Here is a 21,771-nt window from a genome sequence, read left to right on the forward strand (position 1 = left end):
ATGACTTCCTGAGAAAGCATCACGGCAGGCAGGGATTTTTGCTGATAGCAAGAGTGACTGTATTTCTCTTTCCTTTCAAATACTGTTCCTGTATAATATATATTATTATACAAATTGTTATATGTGAGTCCTTTTCTTATGATACCTATTTTTAAATGACTGTTGCTAGAAAAAAACTACAACTATTGCTGGTCTTAGAAAGTTAAAGTGAGAAATAAATTATTGATAGCTTCTATGGTTACATTATTGTCTGGGTCCCATGCTGGTTTGTATTCGGAAGCTTGCTTTTTTCCTTCTGTTGCAGAAATCCTATCTGTGTTTCCAGCAACTGGGAGCCTTGGAGGAGGAACAGACATCACAATTACAGGAGACTTCTTTGACAATCCTGTCCGGGTTACCATCGCAGGTGACTAAGTTGAAACGGCTGAAAACAGTTCATAGATTTAAATGCCGTAAGGAGAGTATGTCTCTTATGGCGGCAGGGACGGGGGAGCAGCTTTGCCTCTTCTCACTCCTCATGCCAGCCTGCTAGCATGGACTAGGGGGGTTGGCATCCTGCAGCCCTGCACACATAGAACAGAAATAAGGTGTCTCGCAAACCCGCTTACGATTCACGGGTGAGTCCCCCAGGTGTCCCCTCTTGGGAGAAAAGAGAAGGGAAAGCAGAGCGGCCTGGTCACCAGGGTTTCCTCGGACTGAAAGGCCACCCCCGTCCCTCCCCCATTGTCCTCATAGGAACAAGCCGGAGTGGGCGGGCACTGCTACGCGGATTGTTCTGGAATGCCCCCTGGGCAAATCCTTTTGTTCCGCCAGGGGGGATGCTCCTCTGGTTGGTGACGCAGAGGATGCAGGAAAATGTCCTCACGCTCTCCCGCCACACTGCCCTCCCCACTCAGCTGCGGTGCAGCCCATCTTCAGTGAGCGGCGTTGCACCGCGCTGCTTCCCTTCTGGTTACTCTGTGGCGCCCTGTGCCCACCGCCCCGCCCATTCCCTTTCCCCGCCTCCTTCTGTGGAGATGACGGCTTCTGCTCTATTCTCCACTTCTGGCCCTTTGCCTTAGAACCGGAGCCTGTGTGCTCCAGGGTGGTCCTCAGGTCCTGCCTCGCCATCAGTATCTCCATCGATACCCATGTTGACATCTGTATCTGATTTGGACATCCTTCTCAGGAATTCCGTGTGACGTCAGACACGTGTCTCCCAGGAGGATTGAGTGCACCACCAGGGCTCCGGGAACAGGTGCCCGGCTCTCTGCTCCTCAGGCAGGTAAGGAAGTCGCCACAGCTGTTCTGCGACATCCTGTGACATTTTTAACCACGAGGGGCTGGGAAGCAGAAACGAAAGTGTTTGAATTTGGTCTCAGCTGTTTGACTGGTTGCTCAGTGAGCCCTGGGTCCTGGGTTGGGGCTTTCATTTCAGAAAAGCTTTTAGCTTTACTCAGATGCTTGGCAACACCCTGCAGTCCTAGCCCCTGGCCAGCTGCATGGCCGGTGAGGTTCAGTGGAAACCATGGTCCAGGAAGCAGAAGACATTGCTATAGCGACTGGTGGAAACTCCTGAGCCTCCTCCTCCATCCTGTGGGTTAGTTGCCCACTCCCCTGCTGTCTTCTAAGAAGACGGGGCATCAGAAGGTGTCTTCTGTGCTCATAGACTAGGTGGAGAGTGGGGCACAGCAGGTGCATTTAAATGTTGTCCTCTTCCCTGTGGGCAGCTGTCTGATACTCTGAGAAGCAGGGACGTGGCCACCAGGTTACTCCTGAAGTGGGCAGGAATGGGGCAAGTGGCAGGTCCCACCTGTCCTTCTGTATTTAAAGCTTCCACCCACGGCTGCAAATGCAAGTGCACTGCGGGGGCACTTTTCTGGGAGGCGTTAGAACAGGCCCTCAGGCGTAGTTAAGGTTGGCGTTTTGGGCAGCCTGGAACCACAGGCGGCTTGTCTGTAGTCCTATCTCGTAAAGCCCAGCGGGGGAGAAAGCTTTGTAAAGAAAGGCCAGTCCGGTGTGAAACGCACACAAAGCCTTGGCCGAGCACTTTCCAGTTCCCCGAGTTGCAGTTTTTACTGAGGGAAAGCTCCCCTCCAGGGAAACAAAGCTACTAAAGCAAATGATGAAGAAGACGCATTCCCTGAGTCAGGAAACAGGCTGCACCCTCGGTGGTGGTTCCTGCTTTAGCTACTTGGGCAGTGGTCGGATAGTTTCCAGAATGTGGCTGTTCTTGACAGTTATCTTTATGAAGCACTTTTGAAATGTCTTCTGTGGAAGAGGATCAGACGATTATGTAAGGCAGTGGTCCTCAACGGTCCCCAGGGGACGCTGGGCAGTGTTTGATCCTTGGTGGTGGTGCTACTGCCCTCTAGTGGGTCGAGGCTGGGGGTGCAGCGAAACATCCCTCGAGGCAAGGGCAGCCCTGACAGGAGTTACCAGGCCCCAAATGTCAGGACTGCTGAGGCTGAGAAGCCTCAAACAGTGCTTAAATATGCTCTTATTTTCCTGATTATTCCTCATCTGTTTCCTCTTTTTTAGGGTTTATTGAGGAATAACAATAGTCGTTTAAAATAATAACAACAACCCTAGCTGTCCTTTATTGTATTTCATGCCCTTTGTGTATATATTTTGAGCTCCCTTAGTTTTTTTCTCCCCAGTTGTCAGCTTGACTCTATTTCTCCTCCAGATTTACTGAGATGTAACTGATGTGTAGCTCAAGCTCCCTTAGTCTCAGTGCCGTATCTCTGTTTACTATTGGCCCCCTTTCGATGCCTAAGAAACCAAAGACATGAAGCAATCTGCTCAAAGCTACCCGGGTAGTAAGTGGCGGAGCTGGACCTGGAACCCACAGACGTGTGACTCCCGAGCTCTTACCATCCACCCAAGTTAGTATCCGGTATGGATCGCACGTACGCTTTTGGTCTCAGGTTTTGTTTGGTATAAAGCACAGCTGAGTAAGGACAGTGCCATTTAGAATGTGGCGTCATAGCAGCGGGCCACCTAGTTTGCTCTGTGTCCACAAATTGAGGCCATGACACGCGAAAAACGTAAGGATTGCCAATTTCCTGGAAAAGGGTGGGGAGGATTTAGGGAAAGGAATTCCCAGCCTGAACTGGGCGTTAAAAGACACTGAAGTCCACTCCTGGCTTCACGAACCTTCGTTTGCTTTTCCACATCTCCTTGTATCCAGACACTCCCATTAAAGAGTTCCCTACTTCAATTAAAAAGAAAAAGAAAAAGAGCTCTTCAGTCTTCTCTGGTTCTCCAAGAATATTCCCCCTTACTGTTGCTGGCTGTCTCTCTTTCCAAGAGGCCAACTCCTACACCCAGCAGCAATTTCCACTTTCCAGAACTTTTGTGTTGTCTATAGAACGTCTTACATGGCTACGTTACCTGGGTCTCCGCTGTGTCACCTTCTAGAAAACCTGTGGGTCATCTCCACTCTGTAATCTCAAGTAAAGCCGCCCCCCCACCCCCCGCTTAGGGGGGAGACGCCCTCTGGTGTTAGTGAGGTGCCATTGTCTTACAGGCAATCGAGGGCTTCTTTTTGAAGTTGGAGATGCTGCAGAGGGCGTGGACCTGACTCAAGCCACCCCCGGGTACCGATGGCAGATTGTCCCTAATGCCAGCTCTCCATCTGGATTTTGGTCACAGGAAGGGCAGCCTTTCAGGTATGCTTCAGGAGAAGGGGGGCCCATATCACCAGTGTCTTTATTGGCCGAGGTGGGACCAGGAGACAGATAAGGAAGCAGTGAGACTCCTAGGGGAAATTTTAAAACAGCCACCAAATCAGCCACAACAAGATTGGTCAAGGGATCTCTGCTAAGCCGCCAGGCCACCCTGTGCTGCGGCTACAACTTTCCCAAAGAAGCCAGGACCGCCCGGGAGTTGTGCCAGTGCAGAGAGGTGGGCTGAGGCTAAGGGTCAGGCAGGCACCGCAGGAGAAGCTGTGTCCAGAGGGCTCTGGCCCATCACAACACACAAGAGTCAAGGGTTTCCTCCTCGTTACCATGAAGACAAGCCAAGTCCAAGGGCAACCATTTGCTGGGTCGGGGGTTCCGGGCTCAGTGGCTCTCGCTTCTTTCTCTCTGCTCCTCTGTTTTACAGAGCACGGCTCCGTGGGTTCTTTGCGGCCCCAGAGACAAATAATTACACGTTCTGGCTCCAGGCCGACCACCAGGCTTCCCTGTATTTCAGCCGGTCGGAGGACCCGAGGACCAAGGTATTGCCCCCACTCTCACTGTCCTTGTCCCCAGCCCTTTACCCCTGAAAAAACAGAACAAAACAGAACAGAAGCTCTCATGTTCTTTGACAGTTGTAGCATGCCATTAAGCAACCGGGAATTTTAATTTGTGATTTTTTGGGGTGTGGGGGTGGGGTGGGGGTGGAGTTTATTTTTTATTAAAAAATTGAGATATAATTGACATGATTTTAATTGTTGAAAAAGGGCTTGGCTGAATGGGTTGGCACGTTTGGTGAGCACTTACCATAAGCTGGGCACAATGCCACAGCTTTTATATGCCTGGTCTCGAGTCTTCACAGCATCTTGTGAGCTACGTCTGTTTATCTCCGTTTTTCCAGATAAGGACAATGAGCCTTCGGAGGATTGTGTGGCCAATCTAGGGCCACTGGGATAATAAGGGGCATATTTAGAACTCAAACCCAGATTTGTCTGACTCCCAAGCTTGTGCCTTTTCCACTAATTTTAGGTAGGAATGTAGCCAGTTATATGCAGGAGTTTTCTGTTCAGACTTGAAGGATAAGAAAAGGTGTTTTAACCAACAGTCCCAACTAACTAGCGCCGTTGACAAAGGACCGCCATATTTTTTTCTCAAATATGCTTCTGTGAACTTGCTTTGCTAGTTGGCTGGAGAAACTCACAGACTTTGATGTGGTCAAGTCATAATAGGTCTCCCAAAGGGCTTCTTACAACCTTAGCCACAGCATCACGGAAACCTGGGGTTTCAGGTTGGCTGTTTCTGCCCTAAGCATGGTCCCTCCAGCCTCGTCTGAATACTATTTAATTGAGACAGAGAGCGAGAAGGAGGCCTGGAGAAGCGTACACCAGCCCAGGTCCTAGTGTGATGGGGCTGACGTGTTGGAAGAGGCAGACCGCCCCCACATCCCTCGTTAGTAACCGTCGAGATCCAGACACTTGCTGTTTGAGAGAGGCCCAGAAGCCCCACAGAGCCGGTCACGATGTGCTTATCGGGGCACAGGTGAAAGTGGCCTCCCTCAGGGTGGGCACCGCCGACTGGTTTGACTCCTGGGAGCAGAGTGGCAGTGAAGAGATCTGGCAACAGAAGACGCCCAAGCTGGAGCTGCCCGGGGGAGCCAGGTACTACCTGGAAGCGGAGCACCGAGGGAGAGCTCCCAGCAGGGGCGTGAGGATCGGGGTCCAGATCCACAACACCTGGCTGAGTCCCCAGGCGGTCAGCACCTACCTCCGGGAGAAGCACCAGGTCCGAGCCCGGGCCCAGAGGCTTCCGGACATCCAGGTCTGCATGTCTTCCCTGTCCCGTGGGGTTGGGTTCCGGGGCTGAACTCTGCAAGGAGTTATAGTCCTGCCTAGTGGAGGGATGGCTGGCTCGGGGCCAGGAGGCTTGAGCCGTGATGATAACTGCTGCCAAAGAGATGGGATGTCCCTCCAGTAGGGTAGTGATGACTTTTTAAAAAATGCAGTCTTATCGTGGAGATGACCTTACTCGTGGACTTAGTTTCAGGAATTTAGTTCCTGGTAAATCTGCCTTTGGGAACGTATTCCCCAGAGTGGAGATAAGGTTTTCCCAGCACCCACACCCGTGTGAGCTTGCATGTGAGTGCCCGCCCACAAGACTGCAGCTTTCTGAGTCCTGTTTCCCCATGTACTGTGTCCTCTCAGCCAAGGTCAAGGCCTTTAGTTCTCTCGGTTGTACCCCATATTTTGGTTGAACAAATTTGGTGTACTTTTTTTTTAATTGAAGGATAGTTGATTTACAATGTCGTGTGTGGCATACTTTTTTTTTTTTTGGTTCAATTTTTGGGTGTACAAGCGTGAGTCAATATAGACGTGCCTCTTAAAGCTGACAGTCTACTAGTAAAACACACGAAGAACCACAGAACCAAGTGGAAAACAACACGAGGTGTAAGATGGTCTGAGTTCATTATACAAGCGCGATGTGCCCAGCAGGGAAGCAAAGCAGAGACTGAATCGGCCTCTCGGAGAGTGTGACTTGCTTGTGGCTACTTCTGCCTCCCAGGCCATCCCCTCCCCCCGGGAGGGAACTCATCCAGAAGGGCCGAACGTGGGCCCTTCGATGGCGACATTTAAGAGAAGGAGGGGGACGTGCATCAGCAGGGAGATAGGGATATCCTGAGAAATGTCTTCATTGCTGGATAACACTTGTGTTCTCCAGATAGTTCTAGATGATAGTGAGTTAAAAAAAATTGAGATTAAAATGAAAAGGAAACACCAAACCGGGGGAGTATGTCTTGTGTTCCTAGGTCGCCTCTCTGGTTCAGTGAACACGTTGTTTAATCTGGTGATTCTTGACTTGGTAGATGCTGACCGTGTCTGGCGCAGGGCACTTCCTCCTCACGTGGGACGATGTCTCTAGCCGGCCAATCCCGGCAAATGCCACAGCCCATCAGGTGGGAACCTTCCTCAGACAGGGAGGGGCGGGGGAACGAGGGGTGGCCTTGATGCCCAGGGTGTGAACTCTGGCAGTCTTCCTTTTTAACAGATTCAAGCAGCCATTGAGGGGTTACTTGCAGTCAAGTGCGAACTGGACCCCCTTTCGGCAAACATACTGCTCCGGCTGGGATTCGAGCAAGGTGCCGTCCCTGGTTTGACAAATTCTCACCCTTTTCTTGCATCCTTGTCTCTCTCTCTCTTTTTTCTCTGTAACATAGGGCGAGTCTTCATTTCTTCTCCTTCTGACTCCGTTCAGAGTCAAATGAAGGCCTGGAAACTGGATTTGGACACAGAGTGTCCAAGGGAGGGGCTGTGTGCTTGGGAGGGAGCTGCTTGGTGTGGGAATCAGAGAAAGAGACTTAGAGACCAAGGATGCTGGGCACTTAGCATCAGGAACTGTGTCTCATGCTCCACGGGGGGAGAAGGGCAACAGATACAGGAGGGAGACAGCAACACAAGGCAAATCTTGTTTAATTCAAATCGCCTCTCAGATACAGGCATTGTGACATCAGACCGTAGTCTAACGGATTCTTAAAATGTGAGGGTGTTTATAAAATGCTAAGGCGAACTAAGTTACAGTCAACACTTTTTTTACCTCTTTGCTTCTCAGTAGTTTTCTGTGTCACAGTCCACATGGAAAATGGTCACAGAGTCTCGAGACTGTCCGAGCTGGGGGGTGCTGGCCCCCAGAGCCCCGCCCTGCTCGCCCAAGGGCTGAGGGGCCAATGTCACGGCAAACCCGTAACCCGTCCCCTGCAGACGTGTCGGGAGGCTCTTGTTAACATCCACGCCTGTCTTCCTGTCTTATCTGAACTGCGTCCAGGCCCAGAAGGTTCCAGCTTTGATGGGCACCTCGCCAGTGGGACAGAGCCCTTCTGTGGGAGGTTCAGCCTCTATCGGCCTCGACACCTTGTCCTCACACCCCCGGCTGCCCAGAAGGGCTACCGGCTGGACCGGTACACACACGTGAGTAGCAGCCCCCTGCTTCTGGGACGGATGGGGAGGGAGGGGTCGCAGTTACTCCCCGGGGTTGAGACTGAAGACGCAGAAGCACAAAGCAGGAAGTGCTGTGACCCGCCCAAGGCGTCTCACACTATCTCTAAACTGCCGTCTCAGGTGTGAACACACACCTCTGGTCCTCCGTGAGGGAGCTGCTCCGTGGAAATGCCTTTGTGTTATTAGCTGAGACCTACGGCAGGTTTTGTACGCGCTATAGGATTTTTCTGGCTCTCCAGGTGTGAGTGCAGACTCTACGGTCAGACTCTCTGGGTTTGAATCCTGACTCTGTACAGTGCACGCCCTCCAGTCTTACTTGAGTGTACTCGTCTCGGGGGTGGGTGATGATGTGGTCCGCCCCTCAGGATTTGGGTGAAGAATAAATGAGATCAACTAGCAGAGCGCCTGGGCAGTGGCTCGGGGTCGTTCCAGGACCGTTGTTACTGCTTGTTACAGCTTTCGTTATTATTGGTTATTACTGACAGACACACCCCTTCATCACCTCTTAGAGCCTTCGTGTCAGTAGCACTGCCATCCTTCATAAGAGGGCATGGCTCCCTTGTCCTTTGGGAACCAGAGTGAGCCTTCCTGGGGTGGCTGAGCTCATGACAGTGGTTTCAAGTCCTTTCCTAGTTGAATGGGGGAGTCGGGTATAAACGGTTCAGGTCGGGGCACCATCTTCTGGCCTTTCCTCTACAGCACAGGCTTCCAACAGGGGTGGGAAGGGGAGTTTTGCCCCCTAGGGGAGAGTTAGTAATGTTTGGAGACCTTTTTCGTCGTCACCACTGGGCAAGTGCTACTGGCATCCAGTGGGAAGTTTCTAAGAATGTTGCAAAACATCCTACAACACACAGGACAGCCCCTCACAGAACAGCATCATCCAGTCTCCATGCCAACTGTGCCGAAGCTGAAAAATCCTGCTGGAAAGTCTTTGCGTGCCAAACAATCTGGCTTAACTCAGCATTAGAAACCCAGGCTGGCGGGGAGTTAAGGAATGAGGCTCAGAGAGGTTAAGTGACTAGCTCAAGGTTGCACAGCTAGCTGGATCACCACAGGGGTTTCTAACTGAGAGGCTCTACATCCTCACTGCCACGCACCGTGCTAGGCATTTAATAGCCCTTTGTTGGAGAAATAACAATTTACTCTCAACGACGTGTCTCTGCGGCTAGACTGGTAAGCTCCAGGAGGGCAGGAACGGGGCCGACTTGTGTCTCAGAGTGGGAGGCAGGTTCTAGGGAGGCGGAATGGCTGCGTCTCAGTGACAGAGCTGAAGCACTGATTTGGTGTCTCTAGCTGTGCCTTGCGTACAGGGGCCACGTGGATGCGATCCTGAGGGTGACCGTGTCCTTCACAATCGGCTTTGGAAACACCGTTCAGAAGAACACCACCTGTGACTGGAGACTTGTGGGGACCAGTCCCATCAGGTAGCCAGTCTGGGGGCAGGTGTGGTGGGAAGTCTGCCAGCCGGGATGATTAGCTCTCCTGGGGACAGTGGCCCCTAGGATGTACTAACTGTCTCCCAGACTGAGGCCTCGGGTACCAGCTTCACCTCTGAACACGTTTCATTGGGCAAAGAGGTTTGATTTAAGAGCCGTCGGTTGTTACAAGTCCAATACTCCCCAGAAGGAGTCTGCCTTTCCTCCCAGGGACAGAATCGTAGACCATCAGGTTTGGAAGAGATTTCAGGGAACAATTCCATGACGTTACATGACATTACGAGAAAAATTGGGGCCTGGAGAATTTGTGACGCACCAACATTCATTCAGCGAGAGGACAGAGATGCTAGAATGCAATTCAGGCATCTTGAGCCCTTGATTCGGCTCTCTTTCCACATCTCTTAGGGGCTTTTGTAAGCGGTTTTAAACTGAAATAAGTCTGGTAATGTCCAAGAGTATTAATCGTCTCTGCGCTTAGAGCCCAACATGTGATCTGCTAAAGACGCACAATGATTTTGAAAGTACTGCTGAAAGCGAGTGTCATGATGGGTGGGGGGAGGGGAAACGTGACTCCCTGCCGTGATCCCCACGCTGAGCTGAGCCCATCTTGGATGGGGGTGTGCACCGTTGTGTGCGGGACGACTGGGGTCTCCTGGCTGTGTGGTTCTCAGGCTGCAGGTTGGAGAGGATGGGGCAGTGCTCCCGGGAGACCGTCTGTGCTTGTTTGCAGCTGGGAGTTCGCCTGCACTGACCTCCGCGGGACCTGCGTGCATGACCCCGCGTGTCTCCAGCCGCCTCCAGCAAACTGCCCCGTGCTTGTTCATGGGATTGACCTCCTCCCTGTGTCTCCGGGGACGGGCGCGTTCTACGTGGATGAAGTTATCATTGCAGACACGAACCTAACAGGTGATGATCGAATCCACTCTCCTCCACGGACCTGTCCGTCCAACGCCATTCTCGAACTTTTTTGGAGGGGCTGCTTTTGTTTTCATGGAGAGGGGACAAGTGACTCTCCTTCTTTCCTACCTGGATCCTAGAGAGCGGGTGGAGTTGGCACACACATGTCCTTGGCCCCCGTATCTCCCTAGCTAGTTCCTTCTTTTTCCCCTACTACCCGCAAGCTTGCTCTTGCTTTGGGTACCTGTGATCTTACTCCAGTTTTACCACTTCCTTGCTGAGAGGCCTTGGTTTTCTCATCTGTACAATGGGCTTCATGAGGGCCCTAGCCCATTGGATTACTGTGGAGATTAACTGAAATATAATGTGAAGCACTCATCACAGGTCCTAACTGTGCTAAGTGCTCACTGAATGTGATCAGTTCCCAGTTCCATGATCATGACTGCTGTTAGGCCAGCGGGATTGCTCCACCTCCGCATTAGTTAGTATCTGTCATATGAAGTGCTGGAAGGAACACAGCAATATCCGGCCTTATAAGTGAGTTGAAAGTCTGATTTACCACCCTTCGGACCAGCTCGGGGGAGCCAGGGGTCACCATATCCTGGTGAGAATAGCCTCACCCTTCTTTCACCCACCTGGCTTCCTCCCACCCATCACTCAGAGCTCCGGCTCGGCCCCCTTCTTCACAAAGTCCCTTGATCTCTCTTGGGCCCAGCAATCTCACCTGGCTTTGCCTGTCTGGGGTCTTAAGGACAAAGATCAGGGGTCCTCCTGAGGCTGGCCACGGGTGACGCACACCCCGGGGGTGAGGAGTCCAGACAGACAGTACGGTGTGCTCCCAGGGTCTCCAGGCTTCCAAATTTTGTTCACTCTTCCTTCTCCATCAAATCCCTTGTGACTCTGGGGCTTGGCTTTGCTGTTTTTCGCAGCTTCTCTCTCTTTCTGGCTCCCAGGAGAAAAGGCTGAAACAGATACTTGCATTTTGATTTCCATATGTGCATATTTTTCATCTCTTGCCTCAAAACTGCAGAGCTGAGGGCAGGGGAGCTTGGGGATGGGTGCGAAGAGGACCCTCAGCCCTGAAATTACGTCATCTTTTATCTTCATCAGAATTCCGTCTCTTCTCTGTTTCAGTGGTTTTAAGTATTTTGGGGGCCTCTGGATCAAAAGGTCATTACTTCTTTCCAACTCTGTTCGTGTTCTGACACACTTAGAAAATACTATTCAAATGATGGGCTGTCTGAATGTCTTGGTGCCCAAGACAACTGGCTGGGGCCTTTGGTGACTCCAAGTGCTGCCCAGATTCCCGGACAGCTGAGGGGACCAAAATTTCATACACTTGAACCCACTGATAAGAAACTCAGGACTGGATAATAAATGTCGTTTCCCTTTCTTCTCTCCAAACCCCTGAAGCCTGGGATCCACAGCCCTTTCTCACTGCCATCACCTCTTTGCCACCAAAGGCTCCAGTATCTGGAACCACATAGGGTGAGGTGAGGAGGGAAGCAGAGGGGTAGAGGGCAGAGACCAGGATCACTGACGGTGACTTGGGTGAAACCATCTGTTTCCCACTTTGTCTGCTTATCCTGCCAGCAACAATTTTCCTGAGACTGTTACTTAATGGGCAGCATAAAATCTACACAACTGGGCTCAATATTCGTAGTTAATTGTCTGACGTTTATCTGATCTACTTAACGCTTGATTATATTCTCCCTTGATGTCCTCTATGAGGGTTCTTTTTTTTTTAACATTTTTTAATTGAGTTACAGTCATTTTACAATGTTGTGTCAAATTCCAGTGTAGAGCACAATTTTTCAGTTATACATGAACATACATATATTCATTGTCACATTTTTTTTCACTGTGAGCTACCACAAGATCTTGTATATATTTCCCTGTGCTATACAGTATAATCTTCTTTATCTATTCTACATTTTGAACTCCCAGTCTGTCCCTTCCCACCCCCTGCCCCCTTGGCAACCACAAGTTTGTATTCCATGTCTGTGAGTCTGTTTCTGTTTTGTATTTATGTTCTTTTTTTTTCTTTTTTTAAGATTCCACATATGAGCGATCTCATATGGTATTTTTCTTTCTCTTTCTGGCTTACTTCACTTAGAATGACATTCTCCAGGGACATCCATGTTGCTGCAAATGGTGTTATGTTGTCAGTTTTTATGGTTGAATAGTATTCCATTGTATAAATATAGCACATCTTCTTTATCCAGTCATCTGTTGATGGACATTTAGGCTGTTTCCATGTCTTGGCTATTGTAAATAGTGCTGCTATGAACATTGGGGTGCAGGTGTCTTTTTGAAGTAGGGTTCCTTCTGGATATATGTCCAGGAGCGGGATTCCTGGGTCACATGGTAAGTCTATTCCTAGTCTTTTGAGGAATCTCCATACTGTTTTCCACAGTGGCTGCACCAAACTGCATTCCCACCAGCAGTGCAGGAGGGTTCCCTTTTCCCACAGCCTCTCCAGCATTTGTCATTTGTGGACTTTTGAATGATGGCCATTCTGACTGGTGTGAGGTTATATCTCATTGTAGTTTTGATTTGCATTTCTCTGATAATTAGTGATATTGAGCATTTTTTCATGTGCCTATTGATCATTTGTATGTCTTCCTTGGAGAATTGCTCATTTAGGTCTTTTGCCCATTTTTGGATTGGGTTGTTTGGTTGTTTCTTATTAAGTCGTATGTGCTGCTTATATATCAGGAGATCAAGCCTTTGTCGGTTTCATTTGCAAAAATTTTCTCCCATTCTGTAGGTTGTCATTTGTTTTACTTATAGTTTCCTTTGCTGTGCAGAAGCTTATAAGTTTCATTAGGTCCCATTTGTTTATTCTTGCTTTTATTTCTATTGCTTGGGTAGACTGTTCTAGGAGAACATTTTTGAGATGTATGTGAGATAATGTTTTGCCTATATTTTCTTCTAGGAGGTTTATTGTATCTTGTCTTATGTTTAAGTCTTTGATCCATTTTGAGTTGATTTTTGTGTATGGTGTAAGGGAGTGTTCTAGCTTCATTGCTTTACATGCTGCTGTTCAGTTTTCCCAACACCATTTGCTGAAGAGGCTGTCTTTATTCCATTGTATATTCTTGCCTCCTTTGTCGAAGATTAGTTGACCAAAAGTTTGTGGATTTGTTTCTGGGCTCTCTGTTCTGTTCCATTGGTCCATATGTCTGTTTTTGAAGGTTCTTTTTATTTAGGGTCAGCCACACAACACTTCTCAGTTTGTTCTCAGAACCCCGTGAGATGGTCCTCTGAGCCCCACCTGATAGATGAGGAAACTGAAGCTAAGAGGGGCTGAGGGTCTTGCCCTAAATCAGCTGGGATGTGGGGGAGATAAGAACCCAGAAATCATTGACACCAGAGTCAAACCTCTGAAGACTTCGTACTCAGCTGAGCCAGTAAACATTTAGTGAGCACTTACTCTGTGCTGAACATTGAATCTGCCAAGACTCTGCCTTTAAACTGTTTACAGTCTCGACTGTACAGACTTGGAAAAGAAGCTGCCTTTTACACGGTGCCTATGAGGAGGGAAAGAGAATATCCAAGTAGATTGTGCTGGTCCTGTAAGCCTGCCATCCCACGAAACTCTCCCTGCCAGGCAGACTGAGATCTGTCACGAGTCCCCTTTATACATGCGAAAATGGAGTCTTACAGAGGTTGTGTTGATTAGCCAGATGGTAATCACCCAATGAAAGTGGAAATCAGAATCTGAACAATGATCTTGCACTCTCTCTGCCCACACGTTGACTCTACACTGTGGATAAAATTCAGGTAGCTCCAGTGTGTGCCCCGTGTGTTCAGTGTTCCTAAGGAGTGTCAGCTAGTGTTCCTGGAGTTGTCAGGGCTTTGGGAAGGAAAGGAGGAAGGTAGCAGTCCACACTGCAAAAGATGATCTGTGTGTGGCGGGGTTGGGGGACCGCCAGTGGCACCAGCAGTGGTGCTTGGCCTGCTCGGGGCGCGTTGAACTTTGCTGTGGAATTAGTCATGGTCTCCTTAGACCATGACCTTGCATGTTCCTTCTGGAACTAAACTCCTGCCTCAGCAGATAGGTAGGAATCTCTGCTGTAAGTGATCACGGAGATGCAGGTAACTCAGGGAACGTCCACGCAGCAGCTCTTCCGTCTTGATTTACTTGATAATCATTGGATCCTCGGTCTCCAGTTTCTCAAGCTGACTCTGGAACAGCTCGCCCTGGCGGGAATCTGGTGGAAGTGCTCTCTGTGGTGGGATCCCCTCCTGTCTACAACGTCACTTCCTGGTTGGCGGGGTGTGGCCTGGACCTCCCGCTCATCACTGCAAGGTAGGGAAACTGTCCATCCTTAAAACTGCTAACTGGCCTTGAAGACACAGCTTTTCTTTTATCAGGAAAAGCTGGCTGTCTTGTTGCTTAAAGCAACAGTTCTCAATCTCAGGGATGCTGTCCATATCAGACTCATCTGGAGGTCCTGTTAAAACACAGACTGCTGACCCTGACCACCTTGTCTCTGATGTAGTAGGTTTGGGGCAGGGCCTGGTAATATGCATTTCTAATGAGTTCCCAGGGGTTGCGGTTGCAACTGACCTGGGGACGACACTTCAAGAACTAGTTCCTAGTGAATTTGTTTATAAGTAGTTGCATTTTAACACTTTCCCGAGGTTCACATTACCACTGTTTTCTTTTTGCTCCTCTCTTTCTATTCCCCGTGTATTAATCTTACTAGAATCCCTGGAGGCAAAATGAAATTAGTCAAGGGAACAAAGCCAGGTAGTTCTAGGATCTCACCACCAGATGGCACTAGAGCCCCACTGAGCATTGCCTCTCCTGCAACAGTCAAACCTCTGTAGCCACCATTTACATAGCAGTAACTAAGAGTCAGGCTCCTCCAAGCTCCCGGGAACACATGCATGCTTTAATCCGTTCTTTTAATTTTCCACTAAAACCCCAGTAGGATGGGAAGAATTGAGATGTCTTGTCTTTAAAATTTCTACCCCCCACCCATCTCTTTCTAATATGTTCCAAAATGAGTTCTCATGCTTATACCATGCTTGGGATGGTGTATGAACAGTAGGCACAGAAAGCTTGAATCTGTGCCCCACCTTCCTTGACTTAGTGTTTCAGGGTCCCCTGGGAAGGAAAGATGCAAAGATCATCAACAGATGGAAGGAGTGAAAGAGCTTCAGTGGTGGCCAGGGGGCCGTCCTGCTGTCCAGCCTGCAGTCCTGTGTGCCCAACGCCAGAGTCACTAACTCTGAAAGGCTGGAGTGTGACTCAGGTTACTTGGAACGGGTCCACCCTTAGAGTGGTCCTCACGCCCTCCCTTTCTGAGCTTTTCCTCAAGTCCCTCAGCTCCTTTGGGAAGCCTCCAGCCTCAGCCAGTCAGGACAGCCTTCAGACTGGTCCAGCCTCCGACACAGATAGTACCACTCGCACTGTTTTTGCCTAGTTGTACGTACGCCCCTCAGAGTGTCTTACTTAAAAAATATTATTGATAGAAATCTTCCTTCATGTTCGTTGTTGAAAATTTGGAAAATACAGAAAAACTCTTAGAGAAAGACACCAAGCCCTTGCAACCCGCCTGCTCAGAGAGAACTTCTGCTAACGCATCGGATCCACCTTTTCCCCAAGCAGTTTTTGTACACACGTGTACATGTACATATTCACTTTGTAAACCTCAGCTGGGGACCACACGTAACACAGTGTTTGCAACATGCCCTTTTCATCTAATGGTATAAGTTGAATCTTCCTCATTTCATTAAGTGTACTTGTAGAATGTGGTTTTAACGGCTGAAGAGTATTTCATCTCGTGCTGGGTCATGATTTATCCGACCCATTTATTGTATTAAAAGCAGGATTAGGCAGAGTCGGGGGAGGGTGTAGCTCAAGTGGTAGAGCATATGCTTAGCATACAGAGAGTCCTGGGTTCAATCCCCAGCACCCCCTCAAAAAAATAAATAAGTAAACTTAATTATCTCCCCCTTAAAAAAACTGCAATACATTAAAAAAAAAAAGCAAGGTTAGGCAGGCAGCATGTTTGCACACAGGTGCCGGGTAAGGAGTCGGCTAGATGAGGTGGCCTGTTTCTGCTGGGGACACTGAGAGGGGAGGTGTCTGTGGATCAGGGCCCTGACTTTTCATCTGGTTATGTAAATGAGGTTCGAGAATACCAGGTTCTCCCTTCACTGTGTCAGGACCAAGACAGCAGAGGCCAGTCCTCACTCTCCACTCTGGGCCCATGTGCTCCCAGGATCAGTGTGGGGGGGTGGAACACCCCTAAAGAATCCTCATGTTTACACTGCGTTTCCTCTGCTGTGCTGGGAACGCGAGCGGATGGTCTGGAGAGGTCTGGTCTGTGGATGGATCTGTGTCCTGTCTGGAGCGGCTGCTGGGGGCACCGCGGTTAATGCTTGTTTCTGCCGCAGCTCTGTGCCCAGTGAAGGAGCAGAGGGAGGATCCGGGTCTGTCCAGGCGACAACATGGAGACTACAGAGGACAAGTCCACCTTTAGGGGGACACTTCCGCATCCAGCTTTCCGACACAGTGATTCCTGGTAAAGGGGCCGTCAGGGGTACAGCGTTTCTTGTTTACATTTTTTATGGCATTTCCAGGCCATCAGCCTCCTGCAGGATTGCCAGGCAGGGTGAGAGTCTTGAAGCTGTTTTGTTTATTTTCCAGTGTCTGAAATGATCTTAAAATTAAAGGGCTGGACAATAGGCATCACCCACCATTGTTAATATGATCCCACCCTTTTAGCTTTGTAGACGTGGAAACTGAGTGGATTAGCTTCCTGGGGCTGTCATAACCAATGGTATAGCCTTGATGGCTTAAACCAACAGGAACCTAGTCTCTTACAGTTCTGGAGGGCAGAGTTCAAGAGCCAGTTGTTGGCAGGGCCACACTTACCCCCGAGGCTCTAGGGGAGGATCTGTGTCCTGCCTCTTTCTGCTTCTGGTGGCTGCCAGCATCCCTTGGCTGCAGCCGCATCACTTCAACTCCTGCCTCCCTGGTCACGTTGTCTCTTCCTCTACTTCTTTGTAATGGAGGGACTGGGGATTGAATCCAGGACCTGGGTGCATGCTAAGCATGTGTTCTACCACCGAGCTGTACCCATACCACGTCTCTTCCTCTTCTGTTTCCAAAGTCCCTCTGCCTCTCTCTTTCAAGGATATGGATGATTGCATTTAGGGCCAACCTTGATAATCCAGGGTGAACCCCTCTTCTTAAGATCCTTAACCACATCTTTTGCCATACAAGGTCATAGTCCTAGTTTCCGGGGATTAGGACAATGACATATCTTTTTGAGGGCCACCATTCAGCCACTAGACTCAGGCTTGCCCAGAGCTCATGCAAATAGTTAATGTCAGGGACCAGATATGAGCTGGGGTCTTTGATTCTCTGATCAGTCCTCTTCTCTCTAGAGTCTCCTGGGCCCAGATTCACGGTAGTCATGGCCCTTCCGAATTCAACGCCACAGTGACACCACATGATAGTGAGGATTTAGGGATCATAACAAATGCAGAAGAGCTGACAGCTGCCGTGAGGGGAAAACAGCTTCTAAATCATCCAGAACGTACACATCTCACCAAGGACAGGATCAGAAGTGATTCTAATAGGGCATTTATTTCATAAAAGCATAGAGGAATCAGAAAGGAGGCTCAGGAGAACTCTATAGAGTGGCTGGAGAAAAAGTGATGCATGGGCCAGAAGTCTTCTGTCCTCCCAAGTGGAAAGACACTGGGCTTGCAAAGAATCTTCCAGGGTGGAGGACTGGAGTGTTACTCTCCTAGGGCCCCTTAGGGAAAGTTGATGGCCCCTGGGCTGCTGGAGTCTGAGAAATGGGTGAGTAAGTGCATCAGAGCTCTGCGCCTGGGAAGCCCACTACTGTGCTGTCTTCCTTCTCACGAATGGGACCCTGTGGCCTCTCTCTAGAGACTTATCCTGCCATCGTATTCTGTCTCTGAGGCTCGTCCTCCCATCACTGCCTGTGACACAGCCGGGGGGCAGGGAGAGAGCCAGCCTTTCACCGGGCCTTTTGAAATGATGGTGGCCTTCAACTTATGTATTTGTGCAGAACAATAATTTTTTTTTAAAGCTGAGAATTTTATCTGCAAATTGGAAGTACCGTGGTATTTGACTAACACTCCAGGGCAAGTGTGGGGTTCAAGAGGAAAGCTCTCGTGCAGGCTGAAGGCCACGTGGGTTTTAATCTAAGCCTGGCTCACTTGGTTGGCAAGCTTCAGCATCAACCCAGGTTTCATTTTCTTCATCTTGAAAGCAGGCGTCAGGACATCCAGGTGAACCACCTCGCAGGGCTGTTGGGAGTAGCTAATGAGATGGAAACTTTTGGTAAAGCATGAAACAGGGTTCGAACACCAGCAAGGCTGCAGCCCAGGGTGTCGTTATTCCTCCCTGGGGACGTGGAATGGGGAAACAGGTGGTTGGGCTTAAAGGAAATTCTAATCGAGATGCCGAAGTTCAGCGCCAACATTCCTCAGCTGGGTTGTCTGAGTTTTTATGGGTGTCAGCTGCTGTGTGTCCCCCGACTCCCTGTGAAGGGTGGCCAACTTCTCCCTGTTCACAGGGCCGGCTAAATTTTCCTGCAGAAAACCCACTATTTAATTAGACTTTATGGCACTGCCAGGATAGCTGGGGTTCCCGTTTTGAGTTGACAGTTGAGACAGGTTTGCCTGAGCGACTGTGTTCTCGGCTTGAGACGTGTGATGCTGATGGAAGAGCCCATGGTGTAAAAAGTGAGCATCTGCTTGTAGCTGCCTTAAAAAATGGTTTAATGGGGCTGAGGGTTCTGGTGAAGCTGGGTTTTGAACTTGAAGTTCTCCTGCGATGTGTGGTAGCAGCCTGACGTGTATTGTCTCATCTTGATAATGAGACTCTGTGAGGCGGAGTAATTGGTGTCCTGTATTTTCTACATCAAAACCTTCTCCCCCAGGTGTCCCTGTGCACATTTCAGCCAGTCACCTCCAAAAGCTCTTACAGAACAATGCCGACGACTTCACATCCAGGTACCTCAACGTCAGTGACTTCACTGTGACGGAGGATCTGAAGTCTTGCTACGAACATGTGTGGACCCTCTCTTGGTCCACCCAGGTTGGGGACTTGCCCAATTTCATCAGGGTAGGTATGGTATCCCTTTTGGTTTTGTGAACTTGATGCCCTTGGAGCAATTCTGTGGGAAAAAAATCAGAATTGTATGAATGAACACTGTCATGATTTGTTAATTTTGTCAGAATAGTCAAGGTCAGGTCAAGGACCTTTCTTTCTGGAAGTTTTCAAGACATAGTTGAATCTTATGCTCCTGTTAAAGCAATTTAAACTGAGCATCTCCCTTCCTAACTCAATGCAGGTAGAGAAGTCATTGGTCAGTGTCCACCATGCAGTAGCTCCACATCTGTTATTGGATAATTTAAGCAGATGTGATTGACTTCGATTATCGTGGAGGCAGATGGTGCAGCAGAAGGAAGTTTAGGAAAGGATTTGCTGTCTTTGGATAATGACAAAACCAGATGCTCTTGCATATTTAGGGTTTTGAAAAATAATCTAATGATCATCCAGCATTTGGTTTTATAAAGTGAAACCTGAGATGAAGTTTTATTCTTGTGATGTGATATTGTGGGTCATCTGGTTTCCAAAGAAAATTCTTGGGTGGAGATGGAGGAAGGATCAGAGCCATCTCTTGGCACTTGATTTTCTAGAGTTGATTTTATTATTTTGGGTTGCACACTGATAAAATTAGAAAGCACACGGAAACAAAATATCTCAGGGCTTACAGGATGAGTATGTTGTGCTTTTCTCGGGCAACGACGCTTCTCATTAAATACTTCCCTGGTCAACTGGGGCTTCCAGTAGCCATTATGGACTATTAGGTTTCTAGATTTTAAGCCCCACTCACTCGATTTTTCATTCTCTAGCTATCTGATTATCTTAAGCAGAATGATGTGAAAACACCTCTGGTCATTTATTTTAATCAAGATTAAACTTCTGTGCCATGACGAAACTCACCAGAAATGTAACCATCTCAGGTATCGGACGAAAACCTGACGGGAGTGAACCCTGTTGTGACCACGCGTGTGGTATATGACGGTGGAGTTTTTCTTGGACCCATATTTGGAGACATGTTGGTCACTGCCAATGAGCACACTCAGGTGAGAGCGGATGGGCCCTGCAACGTGCAACTGTTAGGTTCAAGTTGATGGCAGCCCCTTGAGATTTGTAATGTGGACCAATCCCAAGGGTCGGTTTCCCAATCCACAAGACAGGGATGGCTACGGCTGTGCTCTGTCTACTGCCACGGGGTCTGCAGAGGACTCTGGAAATGTAAGTGAAGTGCCCCAGCTAAGTCAACCCCTTTTTCTCTTTAAAACGTCCTTTGCTCTTTCGCATGTGTGCAAACTTCTGTTGTAAGTCATCTGCTTTTAATTTGAGACAATTTTAACATGCAGAAAATGTAAAGAACCATATGACCAACACCTGAGTACCCAGGTGAAGATTAACAATGGCCAACATTTGATATGTTTATGTTATCTTCTTTGTCTTTGAATAAAATAAAATAATGAGCAAAATAAAACATTGCTGATGAAACCGGAGGGTTCACGATCACCCGTGCCTTCATGCCATCCCCAAATCCCTTCCCTCCATAAGCAGACACCCTCATGAATAAGGCGTGTGTGCTTTTTAATCCTTATTTTATATGTAGAGTCATATCTTTTTCCACCTTTCTCATCTCCAAGATTTGCAGAGTTCTGTTACATTAACCCTAGTCCCAGTGAGACGGAAAGACATATAATTTATTCTTGGGGCCTTGTCATTCTAGGACAAATAAAGACCCCCAACCAAATGTCCAAATACACTCTAACCTTCAGTTACACGACCATGTAGTGAGGGTGGAAGGAAGGTGCCTACTTCATTGGCCTGTCCCTGCAGAGGAAGGGCTTTTCATAGGGAGCAGGTACTGAGTGCAAAATAGAAAGTGATTACAGAAGTCCTCATCCAGGTTGAACTGACTTCTGTGCGACAGAGAGGAAAGTTACTCAAGAGCGAGCGTATTTAATTGTAAAAATGTTAGGTTTCAGCATATACTTACCATCCTTTAAAAAAAGCCTAACGTGTTTTGAGTCATGCATTACAATATCGGGTCTATTATTGGAAAATAGGAGGAAAAAAGAGAATTAAGTGAATCACTAACAGTTGAATTTGGGTAAACTTCGCAAGTACTTTATGAATACTCTGGAGCATATGAAATCCTGCATTTGCTTTGAATTCTTCTGCCTTTTTCCAGGTGGTTGTGCGAGTGAATGATGTACCAGCTCATTGTTCAGGTTCATGTTCCTTCCAGTACCTCGAGGGGTCGACTCCCCGGGTCCACTCTGTGTGGTATGACCTAGGTATGATTTGTACTTGGCACTGAGATGGGGGTGAACTTCAGCTCAGAGTGATTTGTTGGAGGCTGCGTGCCTGGTGAGGGGCGAGTAGATGGTGGGGTCAGTTCGTGGGGTGGATATTGAGTGATGCAGCAAAAAAAAAAAAGTATTTTTCAGCTATTGAAATGATATGGTCATAATTTGAAATGGTGGATTTTTGATGACTTAACATGTTTTATTCTCTTTGTCCCTTGCTTTTTATTTTTATTTTTTGAAACATAGTTGATTTACAGTGTTGTGTTAGTTTCTGGTGTACAGCAAAGTGATTCAGTTATACAGATATATGTATATTCTTTTTCATTATATTACAAGATATTGAATATAGTTCCCTGTGCTATACAATAGGTCCTTGTTTATCTA

The 21,771-nt window shown here is 48.5% G+C and overlaps 1 protein-coding gene across 1 annotated transcript in view; it reads left to right on the forward strand.

The window, feature by feature from the left end:
• PKHD1 (PKHD1 ciliary IPT domain containing fibrocystin/polyductin) overlaps window positions 1-21,771 on the forward strand; it is a 365,190-nt gene that overhangs the window by 15,551 nt on the left and 327,868 nt on the right. The window contains exons 11-25 of the mRNA XM_072944834.1: window positions 305-406; window positions 1,169-1,264; window positions 3,512-3,653; window positions 4,090-4,204; window positions 5,202-5,480; window positions 6,523-6,612; window positions 6,705-6,795; window positions 7,479-7,621; window positions 8,945-9,075; window positions 9,818-9,993; window positions 14,161-14,299; window positions 16,399-16,526; window positions 18,924-19,108; window positions 20,014-20,136; window positions 21,270-21,375. Coding sequence (XP_072800935.1) covers window positions 305-406; window positions 1,169-1,264; window positions 3,512-3,653; window positions 4,090-4,204; window positions 5,202-5,480; window positions 6,523-6,612; window positions 6,705-6,795; window positions 7,479-7,621; window positions 8,945-9,075; window positions 9,818-9,993; window positions 14,161-14,299; window positions 16,399-16,526; window positions 18,924-19,108; window positions 20,014-20,136; window positions 21,270-21,375 — 2,046 coding nt within the window. The remainder of the gene's footprint in view (window positions 1-304; window positions 407-1,168; window positions 1,265-3,511; window positions 3,654-4,089; window positions 4,205-5,201; window positions 5,481-6,522; window positions 6,613-6,704; window positions 6,796-7,478; window positions 7,622-8,944; window positions 9,076-9,817; window positions 9,994-14,160; window positions 14,300-16,398; window positions 16,527-18,923; window positions 19,109-20,013; window positions 20,137-21,269; window positions 21,376-21,771) is intronic.

Source organism: Vicugna pacos, chromosome 20 (genome assembly GCF_048564905.1).
Source record: "Vicugna pacos chromosome 20, VicPac4, whole genome shotgun sequence".
NCBI lineage: Eukaryota > Metazoa > Chordata > Mammalia > Artiodactyla > Camelidae > Vicugna > Vicugna pacos.